We start from the raw sequence: 16,240 nt of genomic DNA on the forward strand, positions 1-16,240 counted from the left end.
TCATCTACTAAGTTTGTTGACTGGTTGTTGAGATGTTCCAGGCATTGTTTTCCTCTTCATAGCTGTACGTTGAACCACATCATCATCATCATCATCATCATCACTACTTGTTTCATCACTGTCACTGTCACTGTCACTATCAGCTGACTTGTTAATTGTCTGTTGATTGTTTTCCTTGTCTTTTCTGCCACCTATTGTACATGTAGGCTGGGCATCATCCACTATGGCATGTTTATGTGTCCATTGTTTGGCATTCTGCATGAACTGAGGCCTGTTGAACTTGTATTCATTTGACTATGGACCAAATAAGATTATAAAAATACATGTTTTACAGGGTGGAATACAATATGCACTGTCATCTAGCAATAATGCTCTGAAAGACTACTTTTCTCGTCATATTTTCATTTGGCTATTTTACAGTATCGATGTATGGAACAATCTGCACAAACAAACAAATATTTGTCATCTGTTTTACTGTATTCAAACAACAATTTGTTGACAAATAAGTAGTTTTGTCTCATATAAATATTTCATAACTACTGTAGTCAAATACCAAGACAAATTTTTCAATGAGTAATTACGTCATGATAGCGTTATTCATAGTTATGTATTATAGACATTATAAAGAAAGATAATGTTCACATTCTGTCTTTGGAAGATACATTTGTTTCTCTTAAACCATAAAGATATTTTGTGTCTGAAAGATACAGTAGGTTCTTCTTTTTTTTAGTAGTTTCTTGTAATTATGGCAACACAGTGAAAGCTAAAAACTTACAATATCAGTCATGAGTGGGTCATCAGGATTAGGATCTGCCATTAATAGCTGGATTGACTTTAAAACTGTGGATATATTCAAACTTGGTTTCCATGATCCCTGGTGAAATGAAAGATACAGAAAAGATTGTGTTGAGAAAGAAGAAAAAAAAGCTGACCAGAAAATATGGATGCATGAAAGCAAACTAATAAAATAGTGCAATCATTACCTGAACTTAAACAGGATAACGTGATAGTATAGTTTTATCACATGCTTAAAATGAGCTCAGTACTTTTTTGATAATGCTTTCTTCCTGCACAAATATTTTTTAAAGTTTGTTTTTCATACTAATCTGAGGCATTTTAGTGGAAGCTTATTTTGTACGTAAGCATATGTGTTGAAAGAAGCAGTGAATCAAAATGTTGATAGTTCAGCTGTGCTGCTATAGGTCCATGCCATGAGTAATAATTATACACTGTTTTGAGCAGTGTTGGAAAGCATTAGCACTATATAAAAACACAGACGTGTTACTTGTCTGTGATAAAAACTAACATTATAATTATCACATGTGTTATGAGATATTCACTGGCAGTAGCTCATACAAATGAAAGTGATGAATTCACAAAATACTAGTATTGGTACTTTGAGGTACACTGTAGTGAATTAAAAAACCCAGTATCACTCTGGTTATGCCAATGAATAGATTAAAATACTATATCTTACCCCGGGTGGCATTTTCAGTATATCTAAACATATACGTCCACCATTATCAATATTTGGATGATAGATTGGTGTTACGAACCGTATCTTGGGTGGTTCAAAGGGATACCTGTTAGACAATAACAAAAAACAATTACGGACTCAAAATATGCAGATGATTTTTTTTTTCATAACCTTATTTTTGGAAATTAAAGCATGAAGTTATAAGACTTCCTCTTGTCAGATGTTTTGACTTTTGAAAAAAAAATTCACATTGAAAGAAGTTGGGCTATAGCGATGTTTCAACCTCACTAGAAAGAATTCATAAGATCAGATTTTTATTACCAATGCTAGAAATCAATATTTTACTCAAATATGATGTTGATGAACTGATTTAATGATTGGTGTCGGTTTAAAAGGTGAATTGTGGTTATTGACATATGAAAAGAAACAATAGATTAGTCAATCTCCCCTATTGGAACATGATGAGAGAATGTAGAGACAGACACAACATCAGAACTTGCAAAAAATTCAATCTCAACAATATTATACCTATCACATAATAAATACTTGAAATTACATCATATTTTTTTTCAAATGTTTACATGTATGAACCCCAGAAACAGCTGAGGAAGTTTGGGAAAGCTTGCATTGATATCCATACCAAAATGTTTGCTGGGAATTTTGGTAAAAACCATAAGACCTAGGGAACCCAGTTTTGCTCCATTGCTGTCGGTCCTCCACTAGAACCACTAGCTTTATTTTTCTTTGCAAACCCCGTAAGAAAATAAAAAGTAAAACAATAAAATGTTTAAGTCACACAAAATAAAATATAAAAAAGCATAAGAAAGTATTGTAAATAAAAACAAAGCTACAATTATTGCAGCTAAAGCCTTTACCTACTTTAATACTGAGCTCAAACTTTGAAAACACTGTAACAGGGACATCTTTATATTCACACACTAAAGAATCTATTTTGTAAATACCTTTCTGGTACTTGTATTTCCAATTTAAATATGCCACCAGTATAGGGTGTTTCATCGCCACCAAGGATTTCTACAAATTACAATGTAAACAAAGATAATTTCATACTACCATGGTCAGGGTATTGGTACTTAAATAGTAACTTGCAACATAGAGATCAAAATGTCCTTGTATTATTTGTGATTTTGTAATGTACTTGCATTGGACATATTTAGTATGATATATTTGCTGTACTTTTAGAATCAAGAATATGAAAGATTATTCAAAAATTGACAAAGTATTTTATTTATTATTTCATACATGTACAAAGTCCATCTTCAATTATCAATATTATTATGTATCTCAACTAAATTTACCAGTACTTACGTGCTTCTAGTTCATCTATTCTATCTTTCTTCATCCAGCATGACACTCCATGAGGAGGTTCTCTTTCAAGTAACTGGATTTCTCGTTTCATTCGAGTTGCTCTTTGCATCGCTACGATTATTTGTGTACCTGTCGGTGCATGCAGTGCGTGAAGAGCAATGATTTCAGAATTTCTTCCGGGTTCCAATTTCGCGCGAAATCGCGGAATCGCGTGGTTTCTCGCTCTCGTTGAAAAGTTGAGGTGACCGCTGGAGGCGCTTTTCAAAGATTTTGAAAATGGCGGGTGAAAAGCCTGTTTCCCTCACTGCTGCGAGAGAAACCATGGATAGTGAGTATTTGTTATGGTTCTAATCGAAATATTTGGAACGTTTATTTTTTAGTTTGGGCTCAGTAATCGAAAAGCCATTCCAAAGTTGTGACTGATAAGTAGAATTCTCGAAATTGTATTAGGAACACAAGAAATGATAAGTTCGATGACCCTAGGCACTTGCTCATACATGTTGACAATTGAATTTGTATTATATTATTTTATTCAGTCGTTGAAAACTGCCTATGCAAATTTCTGCATATTTTCATAAAACGGTATTTTAATAGAGAGAATAGATTGTTAAGTAAGATATGAAAATGCAGGAAGCAATTTGTTAGTCATATAATCTAAAGATTCTACAGATCAAAAATTAGGAAGCTGAACTTGGAAGTCTGTGACAGTGAAGACTCAAAATAATTCCGACCACATGAGCATAACTTATAAGATCACAATATATGAAGTAGTAACTCAACAATTTAATTTGAATGATGTCTGATATTAGTAAAATTATTTTGATGACTATGGCTATCCATCAAATAATATACCTTTCCTTTATCAATCATTGTTATGGAAATATTTTTCTTCAAAATGAAAGTTATCTAAGAAAACTAACTTACAGTGTTAATCTAGGGACAAATAATCCGTAAGATCAAGCAGCCTTTCAAAGTCTTTCAATATTAAATTGATGGTTATTTCAGTGTGCATGTACTTTTTTTGAAATATTGAACCAAACAAATTTTGATGTTGCAGCATTGCAGGAAATTTCCCGTCTATTGAATACTGAATTGGACTCAGAAACATTGTCTATTTGTGTTAGACTAGTGGAACAAGGAGTTAACCCAGAGGCCTTAGCATCAGTTATCAAAGAACTTAGAAGAGAGACTGCAGCTTTGAAAGTAAGTACCATAGTGTAACATGTACAGGGTAAATACTTAGAGACTTCAGGAGAGGACACTTGGAGTCAGAATGAAATACATCAGTGTGTCCTCTAATGATAGCAAAATTTTGTTGTTTTGAGTCAAAATGAGAAAAACTGGGATTTCTTGTGAGTCACCACATAGTAAGAGATAGGGGAACACCAAATTTTGGTATGTCACTAGAAATTTGTGAATCAGTGGGGCGTCAAATTGACTTAGAGGGCACACTGAATACATCACTTTGACCATATATTTCTAATGTCTCAGAATAAAGGAATTACATAGATTTTACATTCTCACTGTGTTGATATCCTGTCACAGCAAATATAGATATATTGAATTGAAATTTATTCCATCAGAGAAGAAAATATACACAATCTTTGAAAGTAACAGAAAGAACATTTCTGGTGAGGGCCATGGAAAAGTTCCTTAGGAACTAATCAAAGTCCATGGACCAGACATGCAAATAATTAAGACAAATTTGGGCAGGTACAAGTTTCACAATAACAACAAAAATACAATCTAATGTAAATAAAGACTCATAGCGATAGAGATATATTGGTGGCAAAAATAAATAATTACATGGAACAGGAAGTCATAGAAACTTACCTTCCATCAATGTATATTCCTATAAATTGCAGATGCTGTGTATACTTTATCATGTATCTCAGAAAGTTAATCAGGCTATTAGGTAACAAATGAATGTAGCCCAGAGACTTGGCTATTTGGTTTGAAAATGTTAAATATTGTCAAGCCAATATGTAGAGTCAGATAGGCAAGTCTCTGGGCTATACTGTCAAGCCAGTATGTTGAGTCAGATAGCCAAGTCTCTTGGCTATACTGTCAAGCCAGTATGTCAAGTCAGGTAGCCAAGTCTCTAGGCTATACTTTCAAGCCAGTATGTCAAGTCAGATAGCCAAGTCTCTGGGTTAAAATGAATACCAAGGATAGGATTTTACATCATGGTCCTGATATTTGTCAACTATTTTTAATCTTATAAATTGTTTTATCTTCTTAGGCTGCTGAGACATCAGAATAGCACATTGTTTCTTTTCATATCATCATCAAAATCCCCTGCCAATCATTGTTACTGCCATACCTGCAAGTAGTGCTGAAGATTGAAACTGGAAACTGGACGATACCACCACGTGTTAGATTGTCACCCCTTGTCTTATAGCAGTATCTACATGTACAGTGGTGAAGATCTTATACATCAAACCCAAGACTGGATCACAACAAAATGAGAGAAATCATGTTGAACTAATATGATAAAGATTATCGAAGTTAAAATTTTAGTTGCAAAATTTCAAGATGAGACTTTAATATCATGTATATATTTTTGTATTGTGCCAGTGTATCTATTTATATAAGGCAGAGCTTTAGATTTTGATCTCAGTTTCTGTATTTTGACAACCAGAATAGTAGATGTAAAATGATAACAATTTCACACAAGTTTTACCTTTCCTAAAATACAACTGTCCCTACAACTTGTTTTAAAAGTGTATGCGTGTGATTTGCTTCATTCCTCAACATTTCATGTAGCATGACAATGTATGATAGAGAGAAAGCAATACTAGTATATGGAAAGCACATTGTATGCCAAAAAACTGACTGTACTCACAGTACTGTTGTATATAATGGAAAACAGTCTTGATTCTTGAGTTTTCAGAGTGGGTTGCAGTTATGAATATCGTTTTCATGTTTCTTGTTCTCAAGTCTCGTTAGATTTTTAACAAAGTTGTTATTTTATCAACACTGAATTGAGTGTCAATGGTAATTTGCCATATTGATTTTCAATGTGTAAACTCCAAGACCTGGTATTACAGTCATGATTTCAATCAGCGACCTTTCCATCCTGTGCAGCTGTGTCATGACTGACCAGTATGTTTACTTTTGTTGAAAATACATTGTATTGAAATATATTGAAATGAAAACAAAAATATTGCTTGCTAATGACTTCTGTAAAGTTGATGCATGGATGTGTATGTATTGTATGTACACCTAATTATAGGAGCAGTCATGTCACATTTATGGTATCAAGCATTTAGTTTACTAGCCTAGGCATGTATATATGAATCTAAAGACAATAACCCATTGTTTGAAGTTTTTATATGTGAGATCTCTCTTTATAATTGTATTTCTATATCTGTATACATTTACCAACCATCCATCTTTACACTTCAACACTGGTCCATTTTCCTCATAAATAAATATTCCCTAAAAATAGAGGTGTCTTGTGTCATTCTTCTACATCTGTTAAAATGTAATATGTTGTAATATAAACTGTAGAATATGTTGTGTTCAGCCATAATCAGGCTTCACAAGTGTTAACTGATGGTGGCATGAATGTCATATCTTACAGAGTAATTGTAATTAGCCGCTGAAAGGTTTACAATCTGCAATAAAATATATATGTAATGTACATATGACCGCATGACTCTAAAAAGGGGTAGTAACTTCCCACCTGACATTCAGTAAAAAATTTTTGCTTATACTTGAGGGGGGGGGGGGGGGGGGGGGCTTTTGAAGACATTTTTTTACTGATATAAATGAAGGATACAACTGAATGTCGTCAAACTGAGAAATGCTGACAGTATGACATATTTTAACTTGTCTCAAAGTTAGACACTTCAGCTTGCTTAGAAAGCTCACATTTTGTCATTTTTACAATCCTTGATACCCTCCAACATATTTGATATAGCAGAAAAATGGAGCCCTAATATCTTCAATAGGTGTCACATCAAGATGACCTTTGTGTGTTTTGACCTTGTATTTCAATAGCCTAGACTGTTAGTAATAGTAACTATATATCACTGTGTCACAAGGTTTATATAGGTGCAGATATATAGGAAACTGCAGACTATTTTGAAACTACATTTAGCAACTTTAATACTGACAGTATAATTACTCCAAGGTTTCCCTTATTATACAATGAGCAATACACACATGCCATATCTGACCAATACAAACAAAACATCAGAGGGTCTATGTTTAGATCTATGTATGAATCTCCCTAGTCTAATTCATAGACTACATCACAGGCAAGTAACTTGTCTGTGACTACGTCTATGTCTGAATACTAGAAGAGAGAATGGAGACTTCCCCCCCCCCCCATGTTCATTACCTACATGTATATCTTTTATTTGTAGCAAACTCATTATTAATGGTAATAGTAATACTGATAATAACAATTACTCATGGACCATGGAAGTATCAACCATGCATGGACCTATAACAGCACAATCATACTGTGAGCTGTTTAAACTTTCCAAACTGTTGAATAGACCTTTTTTTTGTATTTTGTTTGGCCTTCCAGAATTTTGGTTAGAAGACATCATTTGCAAACATCTGAGCATTGAACTGTGCAATGAATTTCACAAATTTTACTCTTCACATCTATGAATTTCACAAATTTTTAACTAATCGGCATATAATCACTAAATAGTTGAGTATATCAACAGTATAATTAATAATAGGGGGACTGCAAGTCAGCCGGCATTGTGGTTAAAAATATAAACATTTTTGTAACCTGAATTGTGCATTGATCCTGGCACAGGGACACATATTATTGCTTAGATTGCTGTTTTCTTAAGAAAAACATCACATGAATCGTGCTTCTACAAATGTATTAATCTCTATTCTAGTTTTCCTTACAGGTACTAGGAAGGAAAGGGTTGTTACATTTAGCCTGTAGACCAGGAAAACAACAATCTAAGAAATATTCCTATGTCCCTATGGATCCAGGCTAGCTGGAAACTGAGTTACATAAACCTTACGTGTTACATTCTGTAATGTCAGTTACTCGTTATTCATTTCAGTTAAAACGGTTACTGGTACGCTGTACGTGGCAAGCGACTTTTCTTTCACTGACAACAAAGATTGACGCTTTGCAAATTTGGCAAGAGAAGTCGTTAGGGACGCTGTCTGGTGGCATTTAAACAACTAAGGGGTCAAAGGTTAAATACCCTATAAGTGTGTCATTATTTTACACGGTCACGTGTCCTTGCTTTTTTGCGTGTATTTTGAACAATCTAACGATTTTCAAAACTCACTAGAAAGGTGCTAGATAGCAATATATCTGGGCTTTTGTTAATGTTCTTTTAATTATTGATATTTATGGGATCTTGCATTTGTTGTATGATTTTTTACGTTCCGCTAGGTGGCCAATATCCTTCTCAGCTGAAACATTCCTTGGCTTCTGATTGGTTGAAATTGTTCCAGTAGTAGAAGGCGAAGAATTTGAAGAAGACGCGGCGTTCCTTCCGCACATCTCCAGTATTTCAACTCACAGCAGAAAGGTAAGCGTAATTTTTAGCCAGTTCCTTTCTTTCAAATGACCCGTGGTAAACATCCACTTACATATATTTTGTTGAAAGAGGCATATTGACCATGGCCAGAACTAACAGATTGCCCGTTAAACGTCCGCGTTTTACAACTTGGCACCATATCAACACTTGGTAGCGACAATGAGCGCCGGTGTCCGGTACACAGGCACTCGAATCAATGTGTATGATTTTTAAAAATTGTATAGTAAATAAGAGCTATTATTCACAATACATTTCCTCCAAAATCATACAGATAGATTCGAGTACCTGTGGTACGATACTGTTGGTACACAGTCACTTGCGAACTAATATTCTATTCAAGGATGTTTATAATAAAAAAAAATGACGATAAGTATTGACGGATATTCAAAAAAATACCGTCAGTTGTGTTTACGCAGTATTGTATAGTGTATGTGCGCAAACACAGCTGATGCAGTGATGGTATTTTTTTTGAATATTCATAAATACCTGTAAAAAAACCAGTGTAACTAGTAATAACTCATCCTTGAATAGACTCTCAGACCAACGTTCGGTGGTCTAACACTGAATATTAACTCACAAGTGACTGTGAGCTTGTGAGCGCTTTCCAAGTTCTGCCATAGACCCTCCGTTGGTGGAGGGTCTATGGTTCTACCAAAGAAAATTCAAAAACATTATCACCTATTATTACCCAAATGACCCAGAGTGTCAATCAGCACACATTAACACCATTGACTCCATTTATTGATCCAAGTGATCAGTAGTCTAGAGGCTATCCCTGGCTTTGAATCTCATGAAGAGATTTTAAGATTCGAAATCATGGATAGCTTTGTAATAATTGCAGCAGACAGAATTTTAAAACAATTACAAACTATTAACAGGTCATATGTACAGATAGCAATCTACCTCAGGAAGACATAAACAATGGATGAAATCGATGGAGAGTTATCACAAGATTGTGTCATTCAGAATCCATTTGATGCAGACACCACTGATACACTTCACCTACCTCAGTTTAGTCCTTCAGTCTTTTCAAGAACAAGATCGCCATCACAGAAAATGGTATGACTATGATACTCACTTTTATTATCAGCATGTGTGTGTGTATGTTTATAGGTATGCGTGTGTGTGTGTGTGTGTGTGTGTGTGTGTGTGTGTGTCAGTGAGTGGTATAGGTTTTTGGACAGTTCTGCAAAGGTATAAATGAAGGTGTTGTAAATTTGTTGAGACAGCCCAGACAGTCAGTGGAGGCCTGCCATGTCCATGGACTGTTGTAGGCAATGATCCAGTGTTGCATTGTACATACATGTTTGTCTGTATTTTGCTGTCTTGTTTCCATCTGTGTCATATCATATTTCAGTGGTCAAACATGTTACAAATTTACACATGTATATGTATGTATTTCTTCTATTGGTATTGTCCTTACAAAGTTCATATCAAGATGTCTCTGATATTGACATTCTATACTGTATTCAAGTGTTGTAATATTACCATAATTTGCTATGTCTATGTCAGTGAAGATGAACAATTAATATTGAACAGTTATATTGAAATACAGTGTATGGATGTAGGTCATTCTATATTTTCTCATAATCCTTGTATTATGTTGACAGAGGTCCACCAGTCCTTTCCATTGGTCTATAGACAATCTTGCTATTCTTCAACCAGCTGATATTGATGAGACCTCACATCAAGAGAGTGAACAAGTTGACAATGAGGTGGAAGAAAAGGCACAGAAAGCAATAGATCAGGTAGTGTAAATATAACAGAAATCTCTTTACAATAGTTGAAGGAAACGTGAACAGTTGAACTATTCACTCAAAGACTGAACTTTTATGTTATGGTACTGGAAAGAGGAAAGATAATGATAACACAAAATGTTTCTGAACATATAACATACTAGTATCCAAGGAGGAAAACTAAGAAGGAATTAAAGATTTCAATATGATGATGAAGACACTGCAATTGTTATCTAAAGTAGGAACATTTGTAAATTGGTTCCGAAAAAAGAAACTTGACTCACACAAAGACATACACATGAATGTACAATATTATAATCTTATCCACAAAAGTGTTGAAGAACAGTTACAAAAGAATCTGTAGATCTTTCGTAATTTCTTGATTATGAAAACAATTTAACTTCATGTGTTTTTTCGTCTGTGTTACAGTTTTTCTCTCAGAAACATGTAGCACCATCACCATGGTCAGAAACCAAAGAAATGAAACATGTTACGTTTTCACCAAACCCTCCGTCTACTAGATGTAAGTATTTACTTATCACAAATATGGAATTATATTAAGATATAGGAATTTATCTTTTTTGTATTATGTTACATTTCAATGAAAAGCATGTGATAATTCAAGACGTAATTTCTGAAGGTGATAAATACAGGGTAGCATGATGACATTGACAATAGAGATTAAACCCCGCCCTCTAGCAGGACAAACATGACAAGAGAACTTGCCTATAAATATCAGCCTCGAGTGGGTCAGTGGTGATATAGAGTTGAAATAATCAATATAGATGAATGGTGGCTACATTTCGCACACATACTATGGAAGAGTGATGTACAACAAGAAAATGTAATTTACGACTTTGGTACCGTTTTTTAAAAGATTTACATGGTATTTCAAAGTATCATTTACTTCTTGATGTATATATAGGGTATAGCCTTTCAAATGAATCAATATCCATTCAATGTTTGTTACTTTCAGACATCAAAGAATACGTGGGTGATTCATACATGGATTCACCCAAGAATACCTCAATGTCAGATAAACCAAAGACCAGTGAAGGTATGTAGACATCTTTTGATTTAGTTTGAAGAAATGTGTTAAGACAGACCAGCACCAATATCTGTCAGATCTATACCTCTATTGCGACATATCAGTATGTAATAGGCTGCACAAACGATGACTTGCATTTCAGAGTCCTTTTATGAAATTTGGAATGTGTGACTCGGCAAACTGTGGGTTGAACTATGAATGTATTAACCTTGTATGATATATAATATACACATGACATGTCTATGATAGACTATCATTAACTTTTATTTATTGGATCAGTTGCTTTCTGAAAGTTGGATTAATATTGATTTCATTTTATTTATTTATTTTCAAATTTCAGCATCATGTCAGACAGCTTTGTCATTTCCAACTGACTTTGACCTTCAAACAATTATTGGTAAGTACACTTCCAAAAAAAACTATGAACTATATTTTCTGACAATGATTTGATGGCAAACTGAAAACAAAGTGGTAATATCAGTTGGTATATCTGCCATTTTAAATTGTCTGTTTGTTCAAGCATGAATGGGTCTATTACTCCAATCAGCCTACCACCTTCTAAGGCTTCAAACAGATGTGATGAAGTCGTGGTGTCAACCAAGAAATTGACAGATTGTTATTTCTCTGATACTAGGTAGTAAAATTCCTTTTCCTGTGACTAGAAATTAAAGATATTTCAAGTGAATCAACTTGTCAATAAATACACACTTTGTCAGAATACTAGTACCGGATTTGTAATGCAACAAACTACAATGTACAGTTGTCGTTTTTCTTTTTCCTGTACACAGGTAATGAGTTCTACAGTAACTGTGACTCTGATCTGGATGTAATTTGCATGTCATCTCTGAGAAGGAAATTATTCTTTCAAGGAGATAACGCATTACCTCCCAGTCTTGTCAAAAGTACCAACAACTCAGAGAGGTCAAGTCCATGTCCAGGCAGATCACCACCATTGTCACCAGTTAGTTGTCACCACTCTAGTAGTATCAATAGTGACAACTCTCCAGTCAAAACACCATCATCAGTAAGTATACAAAGACAGGCCTTCATGATGTAGATATTCATACACCAATCTTTGAATCCTGACAAAGACAGGCCTTCATGGTGGAGATATTCATACCCCAATCTTTGAATCCTGATTTCCCAAATTGCAGTGTTTGTATACAAACAAATAACATTATAAATTCACATCATGAATTACATATGATCGAGTTTGGCAAAATGTCCAGATATGCTGTATGTAGTAAACAAATCTATGTGTTCTTAACCATAGGTATTTATGTTCAATAATCTGGTGTATATTTATTGTGGGTTTTTTTAAACCCCTACTCAAAGAGTCTAAACATTTCTTGGAAGTGTATCCCAGATCTTCCAAGAAATGTTTTGACTCTGTGAGTAGAAATTTTCATCACTAAGAAAAGGTAAATTGTAACATAGTTTCATACATGCATCATAAAATTCATCCGTTCACACAATCCTCTTTCAATTGTTTTCCAGAATCAGTTCTCCTCCAGTCCAATTCCAGACAAACATTCTCCATATCTGACTCCTCAATTCCCAACCAGGTCATCTATTCTCTCTGTTGCCATGGATACACCCTTACTATCTCCAATTGCAAGACCCATATTGAAAACTCCAAGTACAGGAAACTCAGGTATTAACATTGCTTACATTGTTTATCAGTATCCGGCGGTTACCATGATTAGTATAATCTGTGATTAATAATCATTTTCTGCATGTTCCGAGAATAACTTCAGCCTCAATATCAGCACCTCACATGCAGTTGTATCACAGCCTTCAATAACCTTGCTTGACAAGGAATGACTATTTCCCAAAATTGAAACCAATTAATTGACTACACTGTCTTTTTGTGATGCCAGGTTCTAGTTGTCAGTCAGCAACTCCATCAACACCATTAGCCTTTAGAAGAGAAGGGACACCATCATCAGGTGAAGAAATACCACGTCATCTTATACTAGGATCACCTCAACTCTCGCCCATTGTTACAGATGCCAGTGAGATGAGATGTCGGAAAGCAAGGACCGCAGTAAAGATTGACACACCAGTCAAAGCCTTGCAGTTCTCAAGAGGTAAATGGTTGCATTGTGTATCTGGAGCTATACATCGTGTATTGGTTGACTTGACAGTGTCTGGCTGTAAATGTACTTTGAAAAGTGCCAGGGGGTACATACAAATAACCCAAAAAATTGTCAACTGTAACTTTTGATTGTGTGCATTCCACACAAAGAAGTTACTGTTTCATCTAACCAAGAGGCCAATTTGATGAATTGATATGATTGGGAAAGTAGCCTGTCATGTAATCAACAAAAGGTGTTTGGATAATATCCAACTTTGTTTTGATTTGATTTCTTTGTGTTCATATTTCAGATGAATGTCAGGAGAATGTTATGAGTGCTGCCCAAGCAATACATTATCATAGTGGCAAACCACTGACAGAAGACCATCTAGTGCAATCAGCTATAAACACGGATAGAAATCATGTACACAATGACATCTTTGATGACGAAAATTCACCTCCAGTCATAGAGGAACATATCTCAGACTTCCGAAGTATGAATGCAGATATTAGAGGAAATATACTAGTAAGACCAGAAGATGATCAGTCAGAATTTGGTCATTATCATTCGGAGTGTGTTGTAGAGACAAATCTACGACAGGGTACTCAGGACTTCACCATGGGAGAAATATCAACTCAACTTGATGGCAATGCTTACACTGACAGTGGTTTTAACACACAGAGTAATATGGACATTGAAGTTACCAATGAAACAACAGACTACTGTTCTATGTCCTGTGATAATGCATTGAATCTTGAGACTTCTAAAGTTGTCAATCTGTCATCCGATTCTGATTTCAGCTCTAATAGTATAGATGTCAACATGTCAATCATTCAAACAGATACTGAGCAGAAACGGCTGACAACCAGTGATGTTATGAAGCCAAGACCAAGAGTTCAAAGGTCACTCTCTGCAGAGAGTTCTGAAACAGACATGGACAGATCGGCGTTTCTAGAAATGCCAGATGTTGGACTTACACCAGATGAAAATATCTTACTCCAACCACAAGTGTTCGCAGACAAGACTAATATGATATATGTGACCACTCCTTCCCCATACCTCAATAAGTTTTACAATTTCAGTACTCATAGACAAAGTCCTTACAAACACTCTAGTCCAAGAATCATCAATCACAGCTCAATGGGGCTACCACAGTTTCCATGGAAACAGATCTCATCATCCATCCACCCAGCAACGAATTTACCTCATTCACACATTCCAGCAGACATGAAACCAAACCAATATCAATAGGTCTGGCAGAAATAAAGTAGTAAATACTTGTACAACTATAATCAGTCAGACAAACTTTGATTGATTTATTGTGTTTTTGTGAATCAACATTTGTTTTTGTTCTTAAACATCTGACAATTATAAAAATACTTGCTCAAATTCAAACTATTTTATCTATCAATGTTTGGCATGATCGTATTTTTGTTGTTTTGTTACTGTTGGTTCTATATACATTGTATATTTTGTAACTGCTGCTGCTGCAAAAAAAATCAAAAAAAAAACATTTGTTACAGTATCAGATTCGTTTTACAAATATCTGTGATGCATTTGGCTGAATGTTTTTACGAGTAACAACAAAGTCACGTAAAACATTACTTGCAGACAGGACAAAAATGGTCTCATGGCAACAGTTACTGTGATTTTGAAACGGCTATTCAAAATATAAATAAAAGATAAGATGAACAGAATTTGGAAACAAATTTATCAGTTATTTATTGTTACTTTCCTTACACGTAAGTTTTATTGATCAATATATAACGAGGATAAAAAGCCTCGGTAAAATGTACATGAAATTCAGTTTGGTGCCCTCACAGGTCAACCTGTATGTTACTTTTGTCTTTCTTTAAACCCGATTTTGGGGGTTTCATTAATATTTCTTGTATATAAACAGTAGCTTCAAGGTTCCATCAATCCTTTTATTTTGGGTTTTCATTTCATGTTCATATTTTGTGTTAGTTTGAATGTTGTATTCTGGTGTGTTTTATTGAAATTGTTGATATCTGTGACAGCATTTTACTTCATACTAGACTGAGAGGTTCAAAATAGAACAATAAATAGACCTTGCACCTACAGTAATGAAAGTGTAACATACATCATAATGCAGACCAAGAAATTGAATGATTGTTATTTTGATGACATGCCTAGATGGTAAAATTCTTTTTCAGGTATTAAATAATTATTGTCTAGATAATCTGAACATTATGTATTTTGAAGAAAGAAACAACTATTTTGAATTGTTTTATAGTTCTTTATTCTTAACTGAAATATCTCCTTTGGAAAGGAGAAACTTTATCAAGATTTTGACTTTTATACTAAATCAACTGAAATATTTTTTTTGTGTGAAAATGACATTTTTTGAGATGTTGTGCAATATTGTAGATCAGGTTCTCAGAGTATTCTGTCACAATTTTCTCACTATTACTAATCAAGAGTTGTATTGAGAATTCATTTTATTGAACTCAATGAATAAAATATATATTATTTACGAATTGTTTGTTCTTATTTATTTCTTGTGTGTCCCACTTTGTGTGTTACATGTACACCTTTAAATGGGGTAAGTTCAACTTCTACTGCACATAGCCAATGACTCAAATTTGTACAACTCTAATTGGGGTAAGTTCAACTTCTACTGCACATAGTGTGCGAATGACTCAAATTTGTTTCAGTGGCTGTTAAGAGTGTCATGAAAGCTACAGCGAAATTAGTTGTAACGGTAATACATGTACCACATTGCCACTGACAACTGATGTCAGCTTGCAAGCATAACACCTTGAGTGATTTAGTCTGTGCATCGACAATAACACTTGTCAGTAAGACACCTGGTGTATAAGTAAAAGATAGACACCGAGGTGCATGTATGCAGAGTTCTATATCCTACTAATACCACATTGCCTCTATCATACAAAGACAGCTCGCAAGCATAACACCCTGAGTGATTTACTCTGTGCCTCAGCAATAATACTGCTCAAGTAATAACATTGAATGCTATTAATGTTTAGAGCCATACAGGTTGCCATCTTGCCTTGTCAAGGAAT

General features: G+C 34.6%; 2 protein-coding genes and 1 pseudogene across 2 annotated transcripts; 2 read left to right on the forward strand and 1 right to left on the reverse strand.

The window, feature by feature from the left end:
• On the reverse strand, positions 1 to 2,912 carry LOC144434381 (ubiquitin-conjugating enzyme E2 T-like). The gene is made up of 5 exons (XM_078122832.1): positions 2,804 to 2,912; positions 2,440 to 2,509; positions 1,478 to 1,583; positions 776 to 874; positions 1 to 294 (listed from the first exon to the last, which is right to left on the reverse strand). Exons 1-5 carry the CDS (start codon positions 2,910 to 2,912, stop codon positions 1 to 3), a joined length of 678 nt encoding a protein of 225 aa, XP_077978958.1.
• A 161-nt stretch (positions 2,913 to 3,073) lies between these two features.
• On the forward strand, positions 3,074 to 6,253 carry LOC144434451 (mitotic-spindle organizing protein 1-like). Its single transcript, XM_078122899.1, has 3 exons — positions 3,074 to 3,131; positions 3,861 to 4,006; positions 5,046 to 6,253. The coding sequence occupies exons 1-3, from the start codon at positions 3,080 to 3,082 to the stop codon at positions 5,064 to 5,066; spliced, it is 219 nt and encodes a 72-aa protein (XP_077979025.1). The 5' UTR covers positions 3,074 to 3,079; the 3' UTR covers positions 5,067 to 6,253.
• Positions 6,254 to 9,255: 3,002 nt separating this feature from the next.
• Positions 9,256 to 14,447, forward strand: LOC144434383 (uncharacterized; annotated as a pseudogene).
• Positions 14,448 to 16,240: the final 1,793 nt, after the last annotated feature.

The sequence above is a fragment of the Glandiceps talaboti genome, chromosome 4 (genome assembly GCF_964340395.1).
Source record: "Glandiceps talaboti chromosome 4, keGlaTala1.1, whole genome shotgun sequence".
Classification (NCBI taxonomy): Eukaryota; Metazoa; Hemichordata; class Enteropneusta; family Spengelidae; genus Glandiceps; species Glandiceps talaboti.